The sequence below is a fragment of the Leptonychotes weddellii genome, chromosome 12, assembly GCF_054177405.1.
Source record: "Leptonychotes weddellii isolate Sample4059 chromosome 12, ASM5417740v2, whole genome shotgun sequence".
Lineage (NCBI taxonomy): Eukaryota > Metazoa > Chordata > Mammalia > Carnivora > Phocidae > Leptonychotes > Leptonychotes weddellii.
In genome coordinates, this window is record NC_138380.1 from 19,007,626 (window position 1) to 19,024,083 (window position 16,458).

At 39.6% G+C, this 16,458-nt stretch overlaps 1 protein-coding gene and 1 long non-coding RNA gene across 5 annotated transcripts in view; one reads left to right on the forward strand and one right to left on the reverse strand.

The window, feature by feature from the left end:
* Positions 1 to 16,458, reverse strand: part of MKLN1 (muskelin 1) — a 329,771-nt gene that overhangs the window by 162,613 nt on the left and 150,700 nt on the right. Inside the window, exon 1 of one of the 3 annotated variants that reach the window (XM_081799636.1) lies at positions 12,778 to 12,933. The exons of the other annotated variants lie outside the window; for them this stretch is intronic. Within the exon in view, the coding sequence (XP_081655762.1) occupies positions 12,778 to 12,875 (98 nt within the window). The 5' untranslated portion in view covers positions 12,876 to 12,933. Of the gene's footprint in view, positions 1 to 12,777; positions 12,934 to 16,458 lie in introns of those variants that run through there. 3 annotated transcript variants of the gene reach the window in all.
* The window catches only part of LOC145716374 (uncharacterized), an 82,484-nt gene continuing 79,012 nt past the window's right edge, over positions 12,987 to 16,458 (forward strand). The window contains exon 1 of one of the 2 annotated variants that reach the window (XR_014139004.1): positions 12,987 to 13,171. This is a non-coding gene — a long non-coding RNA (uncharacterized LOC145716374). The remainder of the gene's footprint in view (positions 13,172 to 16,458) is intronic. The other variant, XR_014139002.1, reaches the window with a different exon arrangement.

A 16,458-nucleotide genomic window follows, 5' to 3' on the forward strand; every position in this document is an offset into this window, starting at 1 on the left:
AGAGTTAATAGGCACCCAATAATTTGTTTATGGTAAAGATAGCCAAAAATGTGAAAAGTCATAATAGCAACTTGATACCACAATGTAGCAAAAAATATATTTAAAAAACCCGAAGCTTTTTCTTTAACTCATTACTTATAGAAGCATTTTCAGTGTAGAAAATGGAGATCGCGACAGATGTCAGAGCTTAAATCTTCAGACCGTCAGACCTAGATGTATGAATTTTCCAATCACCGGAAATTCCCTCTATGTTCTCTTTTAAAATCTATGCCTCCATTTGTTTAAAGGAAGATTTCATAAACAAGTTTCGTAAGTATCTCCCACTCAATATTTCACATGTAAGCAAACTATATAAATTTCAGGAAAAAAATACCAACCTTCAACTCACAGCCCTGCCACTAACTACTCAGCATGTAAGCATGTAGGTATGACAGGTAGGTATCTTAAGACACCAAGACATGGAGCCAATCGATAACATATTATGAACAATAATAAAGGAAGATAATCTATGGAAAAGAACAGAAAGCCCAGAATAAACCCACAATTATATGGTCAATTAATCTTCAACATAGAGGCAAGAAATGCAATGGAAAAAGGACAGTCCCTTCAACAAATGGTGTTGGGAAAACCAGACAGCTACATGCAAAAGAATGAAACAGGACGACTTTCTTACACCACACACAAAAATAAACTCAAAATGGATTAAAGACCTAAATGTGAAACCTGAAAACATAAAAATCCTAGAAGAGAGCACAGGCAGTAATTTCTCTGACATCGGCTGTAGCAACATTTTTCCAAGTATGTCTATTCTGCAGCAAGGGAAACAAAAGCAAAAATGAACTATTGGGACTACATCAAAATAAAAAGCTTCTGCACAGCAAAGAAAACAATCAACAAAACTAAAAGACAACTGACTGAATGTGAGAAGATATTTGCAAATGATATATCCCACAAAGGGTTAGCATCCAAAATATATAAAGAACTTACACAACTCAACACCCAATAAGTAATCTGATTAAATTGGGCAGAAGACATGAACACACATTTCTCTAAAGATATCCAGATGGTCAACAGACACATGAAAGATGCTCAACATCACTTATCATCAGGGAAATGCAAATAAAAATCACAATGAGATAAGACTTCACACCTGTTAGAATGGCTAAAATCAAAAACACAAGAAACAAGTGCTGGTGAAGATATGGAGAAAAAGGAACCCCTGTGCAATGTTGGTGGAAATGCAAACTGGTGTAGCCACTGTGGAAAACAGTAGGGAGGTTCCTCAAAAAATTAAAAGTAGAAATATCCTACAATCCAGTAATCACAGTACTGGGTATTCACCCAAAGAATATGAAAACACTAATTCAAAGGGATACTTGCACCCCTATGTTTATTGTAGCGTTATTTACAATAGCCAAATTATGGAGGCAGCCCAAGTGCCCATCAATAGATGAATGGATAAAGAAGATGTGGTACATGTATGCAATGGAATACTATTCAGCCATAAAAAAGAATGAAATCTTGCCATTTGCAACAACATGGATGGATCTAGAGAGTATAATGCTAAGTGAAGTCAGTCAAAGACAAATACCATATGATTTCACCCATATATGGAATTTAAGAAACAAAACTAATGAACAAAGGGGGGAAAAAAGAGACAAACCAAAAAAAACAGACTCTTAACTGTACAGAACAAACTGATGGTTACCAGAGGGGAGGTTGGCGGGGGAATGGGTGAAACAGGTGAAGGGGATTAAGAGTACAGTTCTCTTGAGCGCTAAGTAATACATGGAATTGTTTAATCATTATACTGTATACCTGAAACTAATATAACACTGTATGTTAATTACACTGGAATCAAATTTTTAAAAATAAAACAAAAAAAAATAAGGGAAGATAAAGGACTAGCTAAACTGTAACAGAAAGTCCTCAGAGCAATAAACTTGGAAGTCAAGCAATTTGCTAATTCCAGATGGTCATTTTCCTTACAGGGATTCAATTCATATGCATTAATCAGTTCAATAACTACTTCAATAACAGGAAAAAAAGAATCAACCAACAGCTGGTAGTTCCTCAAACAGTTAAACATAGTTACCATATAACCCAGAAATTCCATTCTAAGGCATTTACCCAAGAGAAATAAAAACATACTACACAAAAACTTATAAACAAAGGTTTATGGCATTATTCATAATAGCTAAAAAGTGAACACAATCCAAATGTCCATCTACTAATGATTTTAGGGTAAACAAAATGTGGTATATAAATAGAATAGAATATTATCAACCATAAAAAGAATGTAGTACTGATACATGCTACAAAATGGATGAGCCTTGAAAACAGTATGCTAAGTGAAAGAAGCCAATCACAAAAGACTATATATGATTTCGTTCATATGAAACGCCTAGAATAGGCAAATCTATAGAGACAGAAATTAGATTAGTGCCTAGAAATGGCAGAGTAAGCAAATAATGGCTAAAGGGTATAGTTTTCTTTTTGAGACTATAGAAATGTTCTAAAGTTGAATGCAGTAATGGTCATTAACTATCTGTGAACACAGTAAAAACCATTAAATTATATACTTTATTTTTTTTAAAAGATTTTATTTGTCAAAGAGAGAGAGAACAAGCAGCGGAAGCAGCAGGCAGAGGGAGAAGCAGGCTCCCCACTGAGCAAGGAGCCTAATGCAGCACTCGATCCCAGGAGCCTGGGATCATGACCTGAGCCTAAGGCAGACGCTTAATCGACTAAGCCACCCAGGCGTCCCTAAATTATACACTTTAAATAGTCAAACTGTATGGTACCTGAACTACCAACCCAAAAACACACTGTTATATAAAACAAATCAACTAACAAATACTTATATTCAAGGAATTTAAGGAAATGACCCCATCCTAAAACTAATCAAAATATTGGTAATATACTCTAAAGCTATTAAAAACTATTAGGTTGGGCACCTGGGTGGCTCATTTGGTTAAGCATCTGCCTTTGGCTCAGGTCATGATCTCAGGGTCCTGGGATCGAGCCCCAAGTGGGGCTCCATGCTCAGCAGGGAACCTGCTGCTCCCTCTCCCTCCTGCTCCCCCTGCTTCTGCTCTCTCTCAAATAAATAAATAAAATCTTTATAAATAAATAAATACATGCATACATACTATTAGACAAATCAAATTCTGTAATAAACTCAGCTTTAAAGTTCTCAAGGTCTCATTAGAAATACTGACTATAGGGGCGCCTGGGTGGCTCAGTCGTTAAGCATCTGCCTCCGGCTCAGGTCATGATCTCAGGGTCCTGGGATCGAGCCCCGCATCGGGCTCCCTGCTCCGCGGGAAGCCTGCTTCTCCCTCTCCCACTCCCCCTGCTTGTGTTCCCTCTCTCACTGCCTCTCTCTGTCAAATAAATAAATAAAATCTTTAAAAAAAAAAAAGAAAAGAAAGAAAGAAATACTGACTATAAGAGTTATAAATAACAGGGCGCCAGGGTGGCTCAGTAGGTTAAGTGTTTGCCTTCGGCTCAGGTCATGATCCCAGGGTCCTGAGATGGAGTCTCGCACTGGGCTCCTTGCTCAACAGGGAACCTGTTTCTCTGCCTGCTACTCCCCCTGCTTGTGCTCTCACCCTCTCTCCTGCTCGCTCGCTCTCTGACAAATAAATAAATTTTAAAAATCTTTAAAAAAGAAATCATAGAAATAAAGGTATAGTTATAAACTGTATAAAGTGATATCTGAGAAAGGTACACATTTGTATAAAAGCATTTAATTACCAGGACAGAAGAAGGAGTGCCAGACTTACTGGGGGGGAACGGAGGTAAGACAGGTGACATTTTAGCTGACAGCTGCAGAGTAAGTAGGAGTTAGGTTTTATGGCTCTTCTGATCACACTACTTAAATCAAAAGGGAAAAGGGGAGAAAGGGGATAGTGAGAGGAAAGGGGAAGGGGATGTTACCCAAGGATGCCTGAAATAAGTTAGCATTTCTATTCATACAAAACAACACGCCTTAACAACAAATATATAGGTGATGACAATAAATAACAGTCCTATTAAAGTAACACAAGGATATTTTAAAGGATTAAATACTAACAATATTTACAAACCAAAAAATTTACATTAGACCTAGTATCTTCTCTCTAAACAATGTCTTCACATAAATACAAAATTCCCATGAACTTTTTTAGAAGATTTTATTTATTTATTTATTTATTTGACACAGAGAGAGCACGCACAAGCAGGTGGAGCAGCAGAGGCAGAGGGAGAAACAGACTCTCCACTGAGCAGGGAGCCCAAAGCAGGGCTTGATCCCAGGACCCAGGATCATGACCTGAGCTAAAGGCAGACCCTTAACTGACTGAGCCACCCAGGCACCACCCCCCATGAAAGTTTTAATAAAAAGGTAGATAATATGGGCACCTGGGTGGCTCAGTTGGTTAAGCGACTGCCTTCGGCTCAGGTCATGATCCTGGAGTCCCGGGATTGAGTCCCACATCAGGCTCCCTGCTCAGCAGGGAGTCTGCTTCTCCCTCTGACCCTCCTCCCTCTCATGCTGTCTCTCATTCTCTCTCTCTTGCAAATAAATAAAATCTTAAATAAATAAATAAATAAATAAATAAAAAGGTAGATCATATAAAAAGCACATTACAGAAAGGGAAATTACTATACACTTATGACAAAGATTAAATTCTCAATTTCTGGACTTCATAAACAATTAAGTCTGAAAAGAGACTTCCAAATCAGCAACAAAACCAAGAATAATATCTCATTTTAACTCTTAGTCAATAAATATTTAAATAATTGCTAACAAATATTATTATTTACATTTCATAATTTTTCCCATCAGGGATTAGGAATAAGCAGTTAAGATGTCAAAAGGCAAAATGAAGGAAAATACTCAGCCAAAAAATCTTGAGCTCAAAGGTTAGATTAATATATTAATATAATCATGAGAAATTCATAAGCCTACCAGATACAACAATCTAATCCATAAGAACTACACACAATAATTTCTGCTTCTGGATGTGACATAATAGCCCATAGCAGGTCAACATTCCCTCTTAAAACTAGAAAAGCTGTATAAAATAGAAAAAAACAAAAGTTCTTAAGGTATCAGACACTTTCTGAGGCAGCTAGGACTTGAGATCCCAAAGAAGTCATTAAAGGGAGCCCCACATTCTACACAGGACATTCCAGCTATTTCTTTAATGGCACAGGGAAAGGGGCTGAGAAAGGACAGTCACTAAAAGGCAGAAAAGTCAGCAGAACTTTTGGCGATTTTCATGTGGCCAGGACAAAACTTGGTAGCTGGGTCTTGCCATGATACCCAGGACTTAAGGGGTGAAGATCCCACAGTGAAGGGAGGCACACAAGAACAAACATGACACTGTGTACTGATGTTCCCCTTAAGGCATCTGTCAAGTCTTAAACTACACAGAGCAGAGGCTAAAAAGTCTGCAGAGAGGAGCTTTCAGGACTCCCATACGCTGGAGAGACAAAGCAGGAGGCCGGGAAACAGCCGGTCTCTCAGCCGGGTTCCCTGTAGGGCTGGCAAAAAGGGGGGGCAAACCCCAGGCTCACAAAACCGAAAACCCAGCTTCAAGTCAGTGCAGTCCTGACTGAAGGTCTATTCCATCTGCCTGCCAGAAGATAGGTGAAACTTCTTGAGAGAAAGAGATCATTAGGGACCGAACTGTAATTTGTACTTATATCTAAAATTCTGCATATAATGTCTGGCATTTAACCAAAAATTACCCCCCAAGATGGTGGTGGTAGTAAGAGTAGTAGTAGTCATAACAATTATCATTATATAACATATAACTATATATAATTATATACAATAATTATTATATTACCAGACACACCAAGATACTTAATGAAAAAGGAAAAAAGGCAACAGAAATAGATCTACAGGTGATCCAGATATTAGTTTTCAGACACAGACTTTAAAGTTACTTGACTGATATGGTCAAGAAAATGAATGACAGGGGCGCCTGGGTGGCTCAGTCGTTAAGCGTCTGCCTTCAGCTCAGGTCATGATCCCAGGGTCCTGGGATCGAGTCCCACATCAGGCTCCCTGTTCAGCGAGAAGCCTGCTTCTCCCTCTCCCACTTCCCCCGGCTTGTGTTCCCTCTCTCACTGTGTCTCTCTGTGTCAAATAAATAAATAAAATCTTTAAAAAAAAAAAAAAAATGAATGACAGAGGCACCTGTGTGGCTCAGTGGGTTAAGCGACCGACTCTTGATTTTAGCTCAGGTCGTGGTCTCAGGGTTGTGTGATGGGAGGACCGCCTCGGGATGGGGTCTGCTTGGGATTCTCTCCCTCTGCCCGCACCCACCCCTGCTTGCATGCATGCTCTCTCTAAAAATAATCTTAAATAAAAAAAGAAAAAGAAAAAGAAAAAGAAAATGAGTGACAATATGGATATTTTCACCAAAAAAATTAGAATCTATTTTAAAAGAGAGAATCAAATAAAATTTCTAGCACTAAAAAATGCTATAGCTGAAATCAAGAAAAAAAAAATAGGTGGGGTTAAAAGCAAATTGGACATGGCTGAATAGAGAATTGGTAAACTGGAACACAAATAAGTAAAACCTATCCAGGATGGAATAAGGAGAGAAAAAAAATGATAGAAAAGACAGGGAAAAGCATAAAGGACATGGGGGTATGACAAAAGGTATTATATAGATTAAACTGGAGTCACGGAAGGAAAAAAAGAATGGGTCAGAAACAATGTTTGAAGAATATCAAAATTTTTTTCAGAACTGATGAGAGAGTCATGCTACAGATTCATGAGGGGTCAAAAACCATAGAATAAATACAAAGAAAGCCATTCTTAGGTGATAATATCTACATCTCGAAAACGAAAATCTAGAAATCCCTCATATTTCCAAAGATGATTTTTGAAAAACTGAAATACAGCAGTGAGGTCACCACAAACAGCTGATATGTATCTTATCTACACGTAAAACATCACAAAGTCCCTGTATCAGGCTCCAAATCATTTATTCAAAACCTACTATATTTACTTAGAAGTTAATGCAAATGATAGAGCCATCTGCCTATCTGGAAAAAAAATAACAGAATATAAACCTCCTGAATTCGATCAAAGATAAAAACTATTTCTACATAAAAGGAAACTGATGATGCTCAGAGAAGAATCATAACTTGTTAAGAGTCACACAAAGATCCAATTCTAGGAGTCAGCTCTGCAGACTGAATCAGTAGGCCTCCATCTACCTCATATTCCTTTCCTCTATCCTGGGTATCTTTATTTTTCTAAAGTTCTAAGATTATCAGACTGAAAATATCAGAACTTTCAGTGGCCAGTAAAGTTCCTAAGCCATGCCAGTGTCTAATTTCAGTTTAGGGAAAGAGGAGGAAAGGAGATAAGGAAGAGCATGACAGTCCCCAGTCTCCAGGGAGTGGAATACCTCCAAACTAGTGATTCAAATTCATGGGTTTGCAGGAGTCTATGGGATTGTAACAAATTCTCAAATTCATGTGCACAATGATTTTGTCTATAGACCAAATAAATAATAAACCTCACAAGTGTGTTCTATTTTTTAAATGTATGTGAGTAATAAAATAAAAATTCATTTAAAAACCAAAATAAAGGGAGAGGGAGGAAGGAAAAGGAATTACTAGGAGCAGTGTCACTTTTGAATTATATAAGCATTGTTCAGACATCTCTAAGGACCTATCTCACCAAAACTCCATTTTTAATCCCAAATTGCTAAGGATAATGCCAAAATAAACCCAGGGTAGATAGAAAGTTTCCTACAGATGGATACTTTATTTTTTTTTTTTTTAAGATTTTATTTATTTATTTGACAGAGAGAGACAGAGCGAGAGAGGGAACACAAGCAGGGGGAGTGGAGAGGGAGAAGCAGGCTTCCTGCTGAGCAGGGAGCCCGATGCAGGGCTCATCCCAGGACTCTGGGATCATGACCTGAGCTGAAGGCAGACACTTAACGACTGAGCCACCCAGGCGCCCCCAGATGGATACTTTAAATACAACAATTGAACATCAAGGAACTCATCATAAATAAGTTCAAAATTTGTTTCGCTAAGGCAAACAGTCTCACTCAAAATGGCCAAAGAACAACAAAAACAAACAACAACAAAACAAAGCCAGAAAGCCTAAATGTCCAGTAATAGGAGACCAATTAAATAAAATGCCATAAAATTATTACCTAGATTATAATGCACCATTAACGAATGATATAGAGGAATATTTAACAACATGAGGAAATATTTATTATATAATGAGGAAAAAGAATACATAACAGCAAACAGAGGACAAAATCAAAATGAAAAATACAGTTACAACAAAACATCTGGAATGATATATATCAAAGGGTGATTGGTTATCTTTGGATGGTGGTATTAAAGATAATTTATATTTTGTTCCGGTCTATATTTTGCAAATATTCCACAATAAACTTAGAAGGCTTTTTTGCAAGCAGAAAAAATATGTATTCATTTTTAAATGTTAAATTTTAAAATAGTTGAAATAGGTTCATCTCTAATCCTAGTTGTCAAATCATATCACTTTAACTTGAACTATGTATGTACACAAGGTACAATTTTAATGGTTTGATTTTAAGTAATAAAGAAGACTAACAGAAAAAAAAAAGGTAAACACACTTAAAATGTATCAAATTTTACAATCTAAAATATTTAAGTCTTTCAGTTACATGTAAACTAGAATCATTCCATATTAGTGAAATTACCTAATGTGTACAAAACTTTCAAAGGTCCTCCCAGTTTTCATACTAATACATTAAAACTTTAATGTCAAGACAAAAAAGTCTAAATATTGCTCTTTCTCTAAACTTACAGCACTTCTTATTTGTACTCACAATTAGGCACATACTATAGACATGCAAAATATTGAAGCAGCTTTGGTAACAGAAGTCAGAAGGCCCAAGATGAGAATACTATCTCCTACTCTTTCAACTCTTGGACCTGGGCAAACTAATTTCTCTCTCTGAACTTCAGTAAGACAGAGTAATATTTATTGTAAAGTGTTTGTGAAGACTAAATCAAAAAACACATGCTAAGTGCTAAGCGTAGTGCCCAAAGAACAGAAGGTACTTAATAAATGGTAGTTGTTACTAGAAGCACATGCAGTAGCTTTTAAGTCACTGAACTTGTCAAGCCGTTTAAAAACTATATGACAAGTTACTTAACCTGTACAGACCTCAGTTTCCTCATCTGCAAAAAACAAAAAACAAACGAAAAAACCTCATCTCGCTGGTTTGTTCTAAGGATTAAGTAAAACTATATAGAAAAATCATTTTGCATGTAACAGGTGCTCAGTAAAGTGTAGTCAGTATCACTATTAGTTAGCTACATCAAGAAGCATTTAAGTATAGAGAATATAAAATATTTTTACATATAAACTCCCATGTAATTTTAACAATTAATCATCATTTAAATATATTTCCCTGGGATGCCTAGGTGGCTCAGGTCATGATCCCAGGGCCTAGGATAGAGTCCCCCATCGGGCTCCTTGCTCAGCAGGAAGTCTGCTTCTCCCTCTGCCTGCCGCTCCCCCTGCTTGTGCTCTCTCTCTGACAAATAAACAAATAAAACCTTTTTAAAAAAATGTATTTCTCGGGGCGCCTGGGTCAGCTCAGGTCATGATCCCAGGGTCCAGGGATGGAGCTCTGCATCAGGCTCCCTGCTCAGCAGGAAGCCTACTTCTCCCTCTCCCATTCCCCCTGCTTGTGTTCCCTCTTTCGCTGTGTCTCTGTCAAATAAATAAATAAAATAAAATAAAAAAAGTATTTCTCTTAATTCCCAAATTGAGTATAAATTTCAGAAAAATGTAAAATATGGCAAACTTTTTAAGCACACTGCAAAACAAAAGGCCACTTTATTAGCTTCAAAATAAAAATGTGCTATGGATAACTAGATCTGCTTTAATATTTTTAAGGTCCAAATAAATCTAAAAGGATGAGAAGGAAAAAATGTTTTTTTCTGCCTTTGGGAGAAGGAAAAAAAATTCTCGTCCTTAGGAAGATAGATATCTGAATTGTTCCATTTTTTTCAGGACTTCACATGTTTTTACACAACTAAAATTTAAGTGCCTTTAATATGAGAACTCTTTCCAGTCTCTGAATTCCTGAATCTACCTTTGTGCAGAAGCAGAACAGCACTTTTAAGACTATGGAATGTGAAGCGAGACTGCCTAGGTTCAAATCCTGACTTCATCTAGCTGTGTAACCTGAGGCAAGTTTTAATCTCTCCATGCCCAGTTCCTCATTTGGAAAACAGAAATTCTTCAAACAATTGTGAGGATTAAATGAGTTAATACACTTAAAGTGTTCATAAAAGGGCTACCATATGGAAGGCACATTATAAGTGTTTCCCATGGTTATTATTGCTTTCTTATTCACCCCTAAAAATGCCTAGATCTGTGACTCTTGAAATCAATAAATACTTGCTACCCAGGAGACAATTCCAACAAATGGCTTTACTTAAAATTAGTACTTAGGAAGTACCTAACATGACTGTCACAGCAGTAAAGATACAGCAACTGCCATTAAAGAGGATTTTAGGGCAAAAGCAAGGAAAGTCAATTCCCTTTCTTACACTTCTTATTATATAAAGCTGTAACATCCTTACTTGCTAATAGAAGTTCAGTACCAAAAGAGTTTTACAATTAGGCATGGCACACACTAATCCAGCACACACAAAATTCTCAAACTCAAACTCCATAATACTCAATTATATTCCTTCAAAGAAAAAAGTTCCAATTACTCTTCTATTTTAATATCTTAGTACTTTAAAATAAAAACTATTCTGCATAAAACAGCAGAATACCATAAGGATTAAATAAAACATCATAAATAAAAGTGTTTGAGAGTTAAATATTCATTAAATACTAATTTATGAACATATACGAGAGAATTACAATAGATTTCTCCAAACTCAAACAACTGCCTGCCAACCAAAACTAGTACTCTGTCCACTTCAAATCTTGGGTCAGATAATAAGACGTAAGTCAGAGTAAAGTTACCATCCCACTAAATCATTTCCTGCTTGAAACGCACTCTTCCCTTTTTATTCATAACTGAGATGGGACTTCTAATATCCAAGTCCTGCCCTTAGACCGAAGTTTAAGGAGTGAAATCCTGAAAGTAGCCCAACTTAAGACCAGCAAAACTTCTGTTATTAGAAAACTTCTTTGAAGTTATTAGATCAAAGGATGCCACCCCAATTCCCTACTGTCTGTGATCCTAACCTGGGTATAGAAAAATGCTAATTGTCTCCAGATTCAAGAACTTTTTAGCCTCAAAAATCAGAAGTACCTGGGCCACATTTCAACTAAAGCTGAGGGCTAGAATGTTCACCTGGCTCACTCTCAAATGAAAAGTTGTAGTCCAACATCAATCAGGAACACAGCCATGCAGTAGCCATCAATAGGCCACACAGGCCAGATCTGACCACAAGTCACTTGGCACCCTTCACTGAAGCAAACCCTACTGAAGGCCTGACTGCCAACCCTTGACCTGGTGAATAGGACAATGGGCTAGCCGTCAAGAGAGCTATAGATTCTTCTAGTCACAGATCCATTTTGAGATTCTTGACTGATTTAACTGAAGAAATCAAATTTGAGAAAAGGTAAAGAATTTTTGAAATACAGATGAAAAATTTTGAGTATGCTTCACAGATCTAGTTACTTCATTTGTTCAGTAACATAAAAAGATATATTATTTGCAACTTGTTTTGTTCATAAAATCATTCCTGGCCTTGTGAAATGATGGGGGGTGGGGAACAACTAGCACTTTTCTTCAGGGTCTGCATAGATCTTTAAACTTCACTAAGCCAGTTTCTCTATCTCTATGTAAAACTGGAGTTACATGTTCTTCCCTCAAAGATAAACTAAAGATAAATAAACACTGTATGAAAGTACTTTCAGCATTTCAGAAGGAATTTGTTACAAAAAAAAACCACATATGGTAGTAATGCAATGGAACTTGTTTTAACACCAAATCGGGGATTCAGACCAAACCAGTGTTGGAAGTCAAATCCATTAAAGTCAGACTTTTCTGTCTATATTTGAGTTCCCGGGTTGGGAAATTGGTCTGTATTTATATAAATCCATGTTCTGAGCCATAATATAATGGAACTCTTCTGTAATGTCCCAGCCCACTCGCTATCTTTTTCAGAACTACCAGCCGGAAAAGACAACCCTCTGCAAATTCTACAAATCCTCCCCACTGGCAAGGATTCTGATGGATCCCACAACTTTTCAGCCTTGCGTGACTTTTACCACTCCTCTGGAGCTAATCACTTCTAATGACCCCAGTCAAGAACAATCACTCCTCTGCTCAGCTTTACACTTTGTCTCGGTCGATCCCTCCCCCAATCTCGACAGCTCCGACGACCTTAGACATCTTCACCAGTTTGCCAGACGTCGGGACCTCAAAAGCTCGGGTTCCTGCCCCACCTCCCTGAGCCAGCCGCTCCCCAAGCTCTTTTCAACCCCCAAATCCCGGGCACAGCATCACGGGGCTCCCGGTTGTCCGACGCGCTCCGGATCCGCGGCACACCTCACCCCTTCCCCCCGGGCCCCGCTCTCCGGACCCTAACCCCTCCTTGAGACGGGGGGTAGGGAGAGCAAAGCTGTCCGCGGCTGGACTGAGACTCGGGAGGCCAGGCGTCCCCCTACCAGGCCCCGCCTGGGCCTCTCGGCTCGACTGCCCTCCACAGCCCCCCTGGCCCAGCCGTGCTTATGCCGAAGAGTAGGGCAGCACGAGCCCAGGGCCCAGCACTTACTCGGGAAGATAAGTGGAGGAGAAGGAGCTCCACTTGTGTAGCGCATAGGGGAGAAGCCGGCACTCGGGCGCCGCAGCGACAGCCCCGCCAGCCGCCATCTTGTCAGCACCGAAGCGGCCGCCACCGACCGCCGGCCGCGCCGGGAGGAGGGGAGGGGCGTGGCCTGCTCTTAAAGGGGCCGCGGCCCGCTGGGCCGTGCGCTCTCCCCTTCTGGGGTCTTGCTGGTTTTGTGCACCGCTGAGGCGCGCGCGGATACTGAGTTCTCTTCTAGAGTTTCCGTCGCCTAATGCTCCTTAATAGACCGACCGAAACTGGGACTGGACTGTGAGCACCTGAGGGCTGTCCTGGGAGGCTCGGAGGGGAGTGGCGCAAAGGACTTTTCTTACAAGCTGAGGTAAGCCAAGAATGTTATGAAAAGAAATAAACTGTAGTTAGGAGCCAGGAAGGGAAATTGAGAAGACGGACTTGGGAGAAGGGACGTCTTTGCGACTTTGGAAACCGCTGCCCTCACCGAAAGGGAGCTGGCGTGGAAGAGCTACCGTCCTTTCCCTTTGCCGCGGTCCTGGTTTTAAATGTCTTGCCCCGCGTTCCCGAGTCACATGGAGACAGGAAAAGGAAATGCTCCTGTGTCCTCTCACCCTGTTCTGTTTGCAGTTTGTGAGATGCCCTTCCTTGTAAACATTTATTGCGAGTCCTCTCACACCAGTCCGTGCACTAGGCTTGCTCAGTCATGATATTCACCCACAGACCAGAAAAAAGCCTTAAGGGGTTGGGGAACCCGCGTGTCATCGTTTTTTCCAGTTGTTATATCTGTCCGCTTTTAGCTCGGGCAGAAATGTCGCCCAAAAGTTCAGACAGAACAGAGTTGTAAGAAAAAGACCAGAGAGGGAATAACAACCCTCGTGCTCTGAATGCCATATGGGCATCACACCGGCTTCTTACCAAAAAAGGAACATTCGCTCCAAATATCTGGCAGCTTTAGATAATGCTCCCATCAGGTACCCGTTTATCAGGGTTATGCATGCTTAGTTCTTGGTTTAGCCGCTGCAATTACCCAAGTATTCCTCACTTACTAGAAAAGGTTCTACCGGGAAAAGCCGTGACAGTGTCTTCATCTCCTGCCCCATGGAAAAACTCATGCAAAGAGTTTCTCAGTGAATGACCAAGTGAGTTGAAACACCTCAGTAGTAGTCTCTTCCCGTTATAATCATTAACTGTCCTGACCTCTTACCATAGAGGAAAACTTAGTAGTGGCCTTCGCTAGCATATCAGATCAAGAATGCCAAAAAGGGGGCGCCTGGCTGGCTCAGTCAGTAGAGCATTCTACTCTTGATCTTGGGGTTGCGAGTTCCAGCCCCACATTGGGTATAGAGATTACTTTAAAAAAAAAAAACAACTTTGAAAAAAAAGAATGCCCCAAAGAAGGCCACAATATGTTAACTTCTAAAATCAGATGCACTTTGGGTGTTGCAGCATGTTGGAAAAATATTTATTCCTTGAGGGAATGCTATATGACCCCAGTGACTTGAGTTGGGAGTCTAGAGACAGGGGGAGAGGCCAGAGAAGGTTAGTCCCAAAGATGCTTAGTGGTTAACTTTGGGGAAAAGAGATACTTTTAAGGGGAAAGGATTAAGACGGTGACTCAGTTCAATTAATTAGGGGCCCCAAATTTGCTAACTATACCTCTTACCCTAATGTAAGTAGAGTCTTTGTTCTTTTCCAGACATAGAGTTATGGTTTCTGAGTGACCCTTTTATTTTTTTTTAAGATTTTATTTATTTATTTATTTGAGAGGGTGGGGATGAGGGGCAGAGGGAGAGGGAGAAAGAGAATCTCAAGCAGACTCCATGCCAAGTGCATAGCCAGTCACGGGGCTCAATCTCATGACCCGGAGATCATGACCTGAGCCAAAATCAAGAGTTGAATGCTCAATCAACTGAGCCAGCCAGGCACCCCCTGAGTGATCCTCTTAAAAAACAGATATAAGTCAGTTCTTCCTGAGATGACTTTCAGTGACTTTCTATTCCATTTAAGTAATATGGAGCTCCTTTAGCAGAGGCCTTCCATACCCTGCCTTGATTACCTCTTCAGCCTTCTCTCTTCTTTCCCCCTTACAAGTTTTACTCCTCCCAAGCTAAACTAACACACTAAATTGGCTCCTATAAGTTCTGTGCTCTCTCTGGCCTCCAAGCTAAGCTAGTCTAAGCCAAGCCAGGAGTATTCTCTACCATTCTTCACCTGGCTAACTCCTGCTCATTTTTCAGATCACTTCATTCTGGAAAATCGTTCCTCATCACCTATTTTGAGGTTAGGTGCCATTTTCTATATTTCCCTTGGCACCCTTAGTTTCCCTCCTTATCTTAGCAAATATCACAATATATTTTAATTTCCTCTTTTTTTCCTGTTCTCTCTCCCTAAACTACAACTCCCATGCAGGTAGGAGTTATGCATATCTTTTCACAGTTGTATGCTCAGTCCTATGAGAATGTCTAGTACATAGTAGGTGCTCAATGAATATTTATTGAAGAATGAATAAATTGCACTAAAAGGGAACTCGGGTTGCAAAGGAAAGAGAATGCCAGAACTTCTCAGACAGCAAACATGTATCCCTATTAAAAAAAAAAAAAAAGATTTATTAAGAGGCTGTGATACACCAGACTTTGTCTAGGTGCTAGGAAGACAGGGATAAACAAATAAGCCAGACGAGGGCCCTGCTTTCATGGAGCTTATATTCTGATAGAGTAACATATAATAAATAAGTCAATTAGATCATTTTAGTCTGTGCATTTAGAGTACTAAGAAAAGACTACACTGGAGTAATATTTAGATTGGATGGTAAAAGAAACTTCTCTAAGAAGGTAATAGTTAAGCTAATAACCTATACAGTAAGAAAATGCCAGGCATACAAAGGCTGAATAAAAAACATTCTAGGCAGAGAGAATAAATAAGTGCAATGGGGCCTGAGACCGGAAAGGGGTTGGTGTGTTCAAAGAATAGAAAGTGTGGCTGGAGCCTAGTGATGGGGGAGAGTGGAGTTGGGAAAGTAGGGCCCTAACAGCTGTGGTAAGGAACCATGACGTGGAACTATGAAGAAGAGACCTGTGCAGGGGCTCAAGTCAAGGAGCAGCGTGATCCATTTTAATGAGTTGGAGGGAAGGAAGAGTTGAAGTGAGAAGACTTGACAGGAGATTATTATAGTAGCCATGCAAGAAATGATGGTGGCTCGGATTAGCAGAGGAGATGGAGAATAGAGGTTGAATTAGGACATATTTTAGAAGTAAAGCCAACTAGACTTGCTGGTGAGGGAGGGAAGGCAGGCAGACAAGGAAGGAATCAAGGATAATTCCTGGGTTTGGGATTTGCATCACTGGGTCGATAGTGATGCTTTTATTGGGAGGGGAAGATTTAGGGTTAGAACAGTTTCAAGGTAGAAGGAATCAAGAATTCTGAATTCAGACATTCAAATGACCAAGAGACACATGAAAAGATGCTCAGCACCACTAATCATCAGGGAAATGCAAATCAAAACCATAATGAGCTATCCCCGAACACCAGTCAGTATGACTAGTATCAAAAAGACAAGAAATAGCATGTGTTCACAAGGATGTGTAGAAAAGGAAACCCTTGTGCATGGTTGGTGGGAATGTAAATTGGTACAACCACTGTAGGAAACAGTATGGA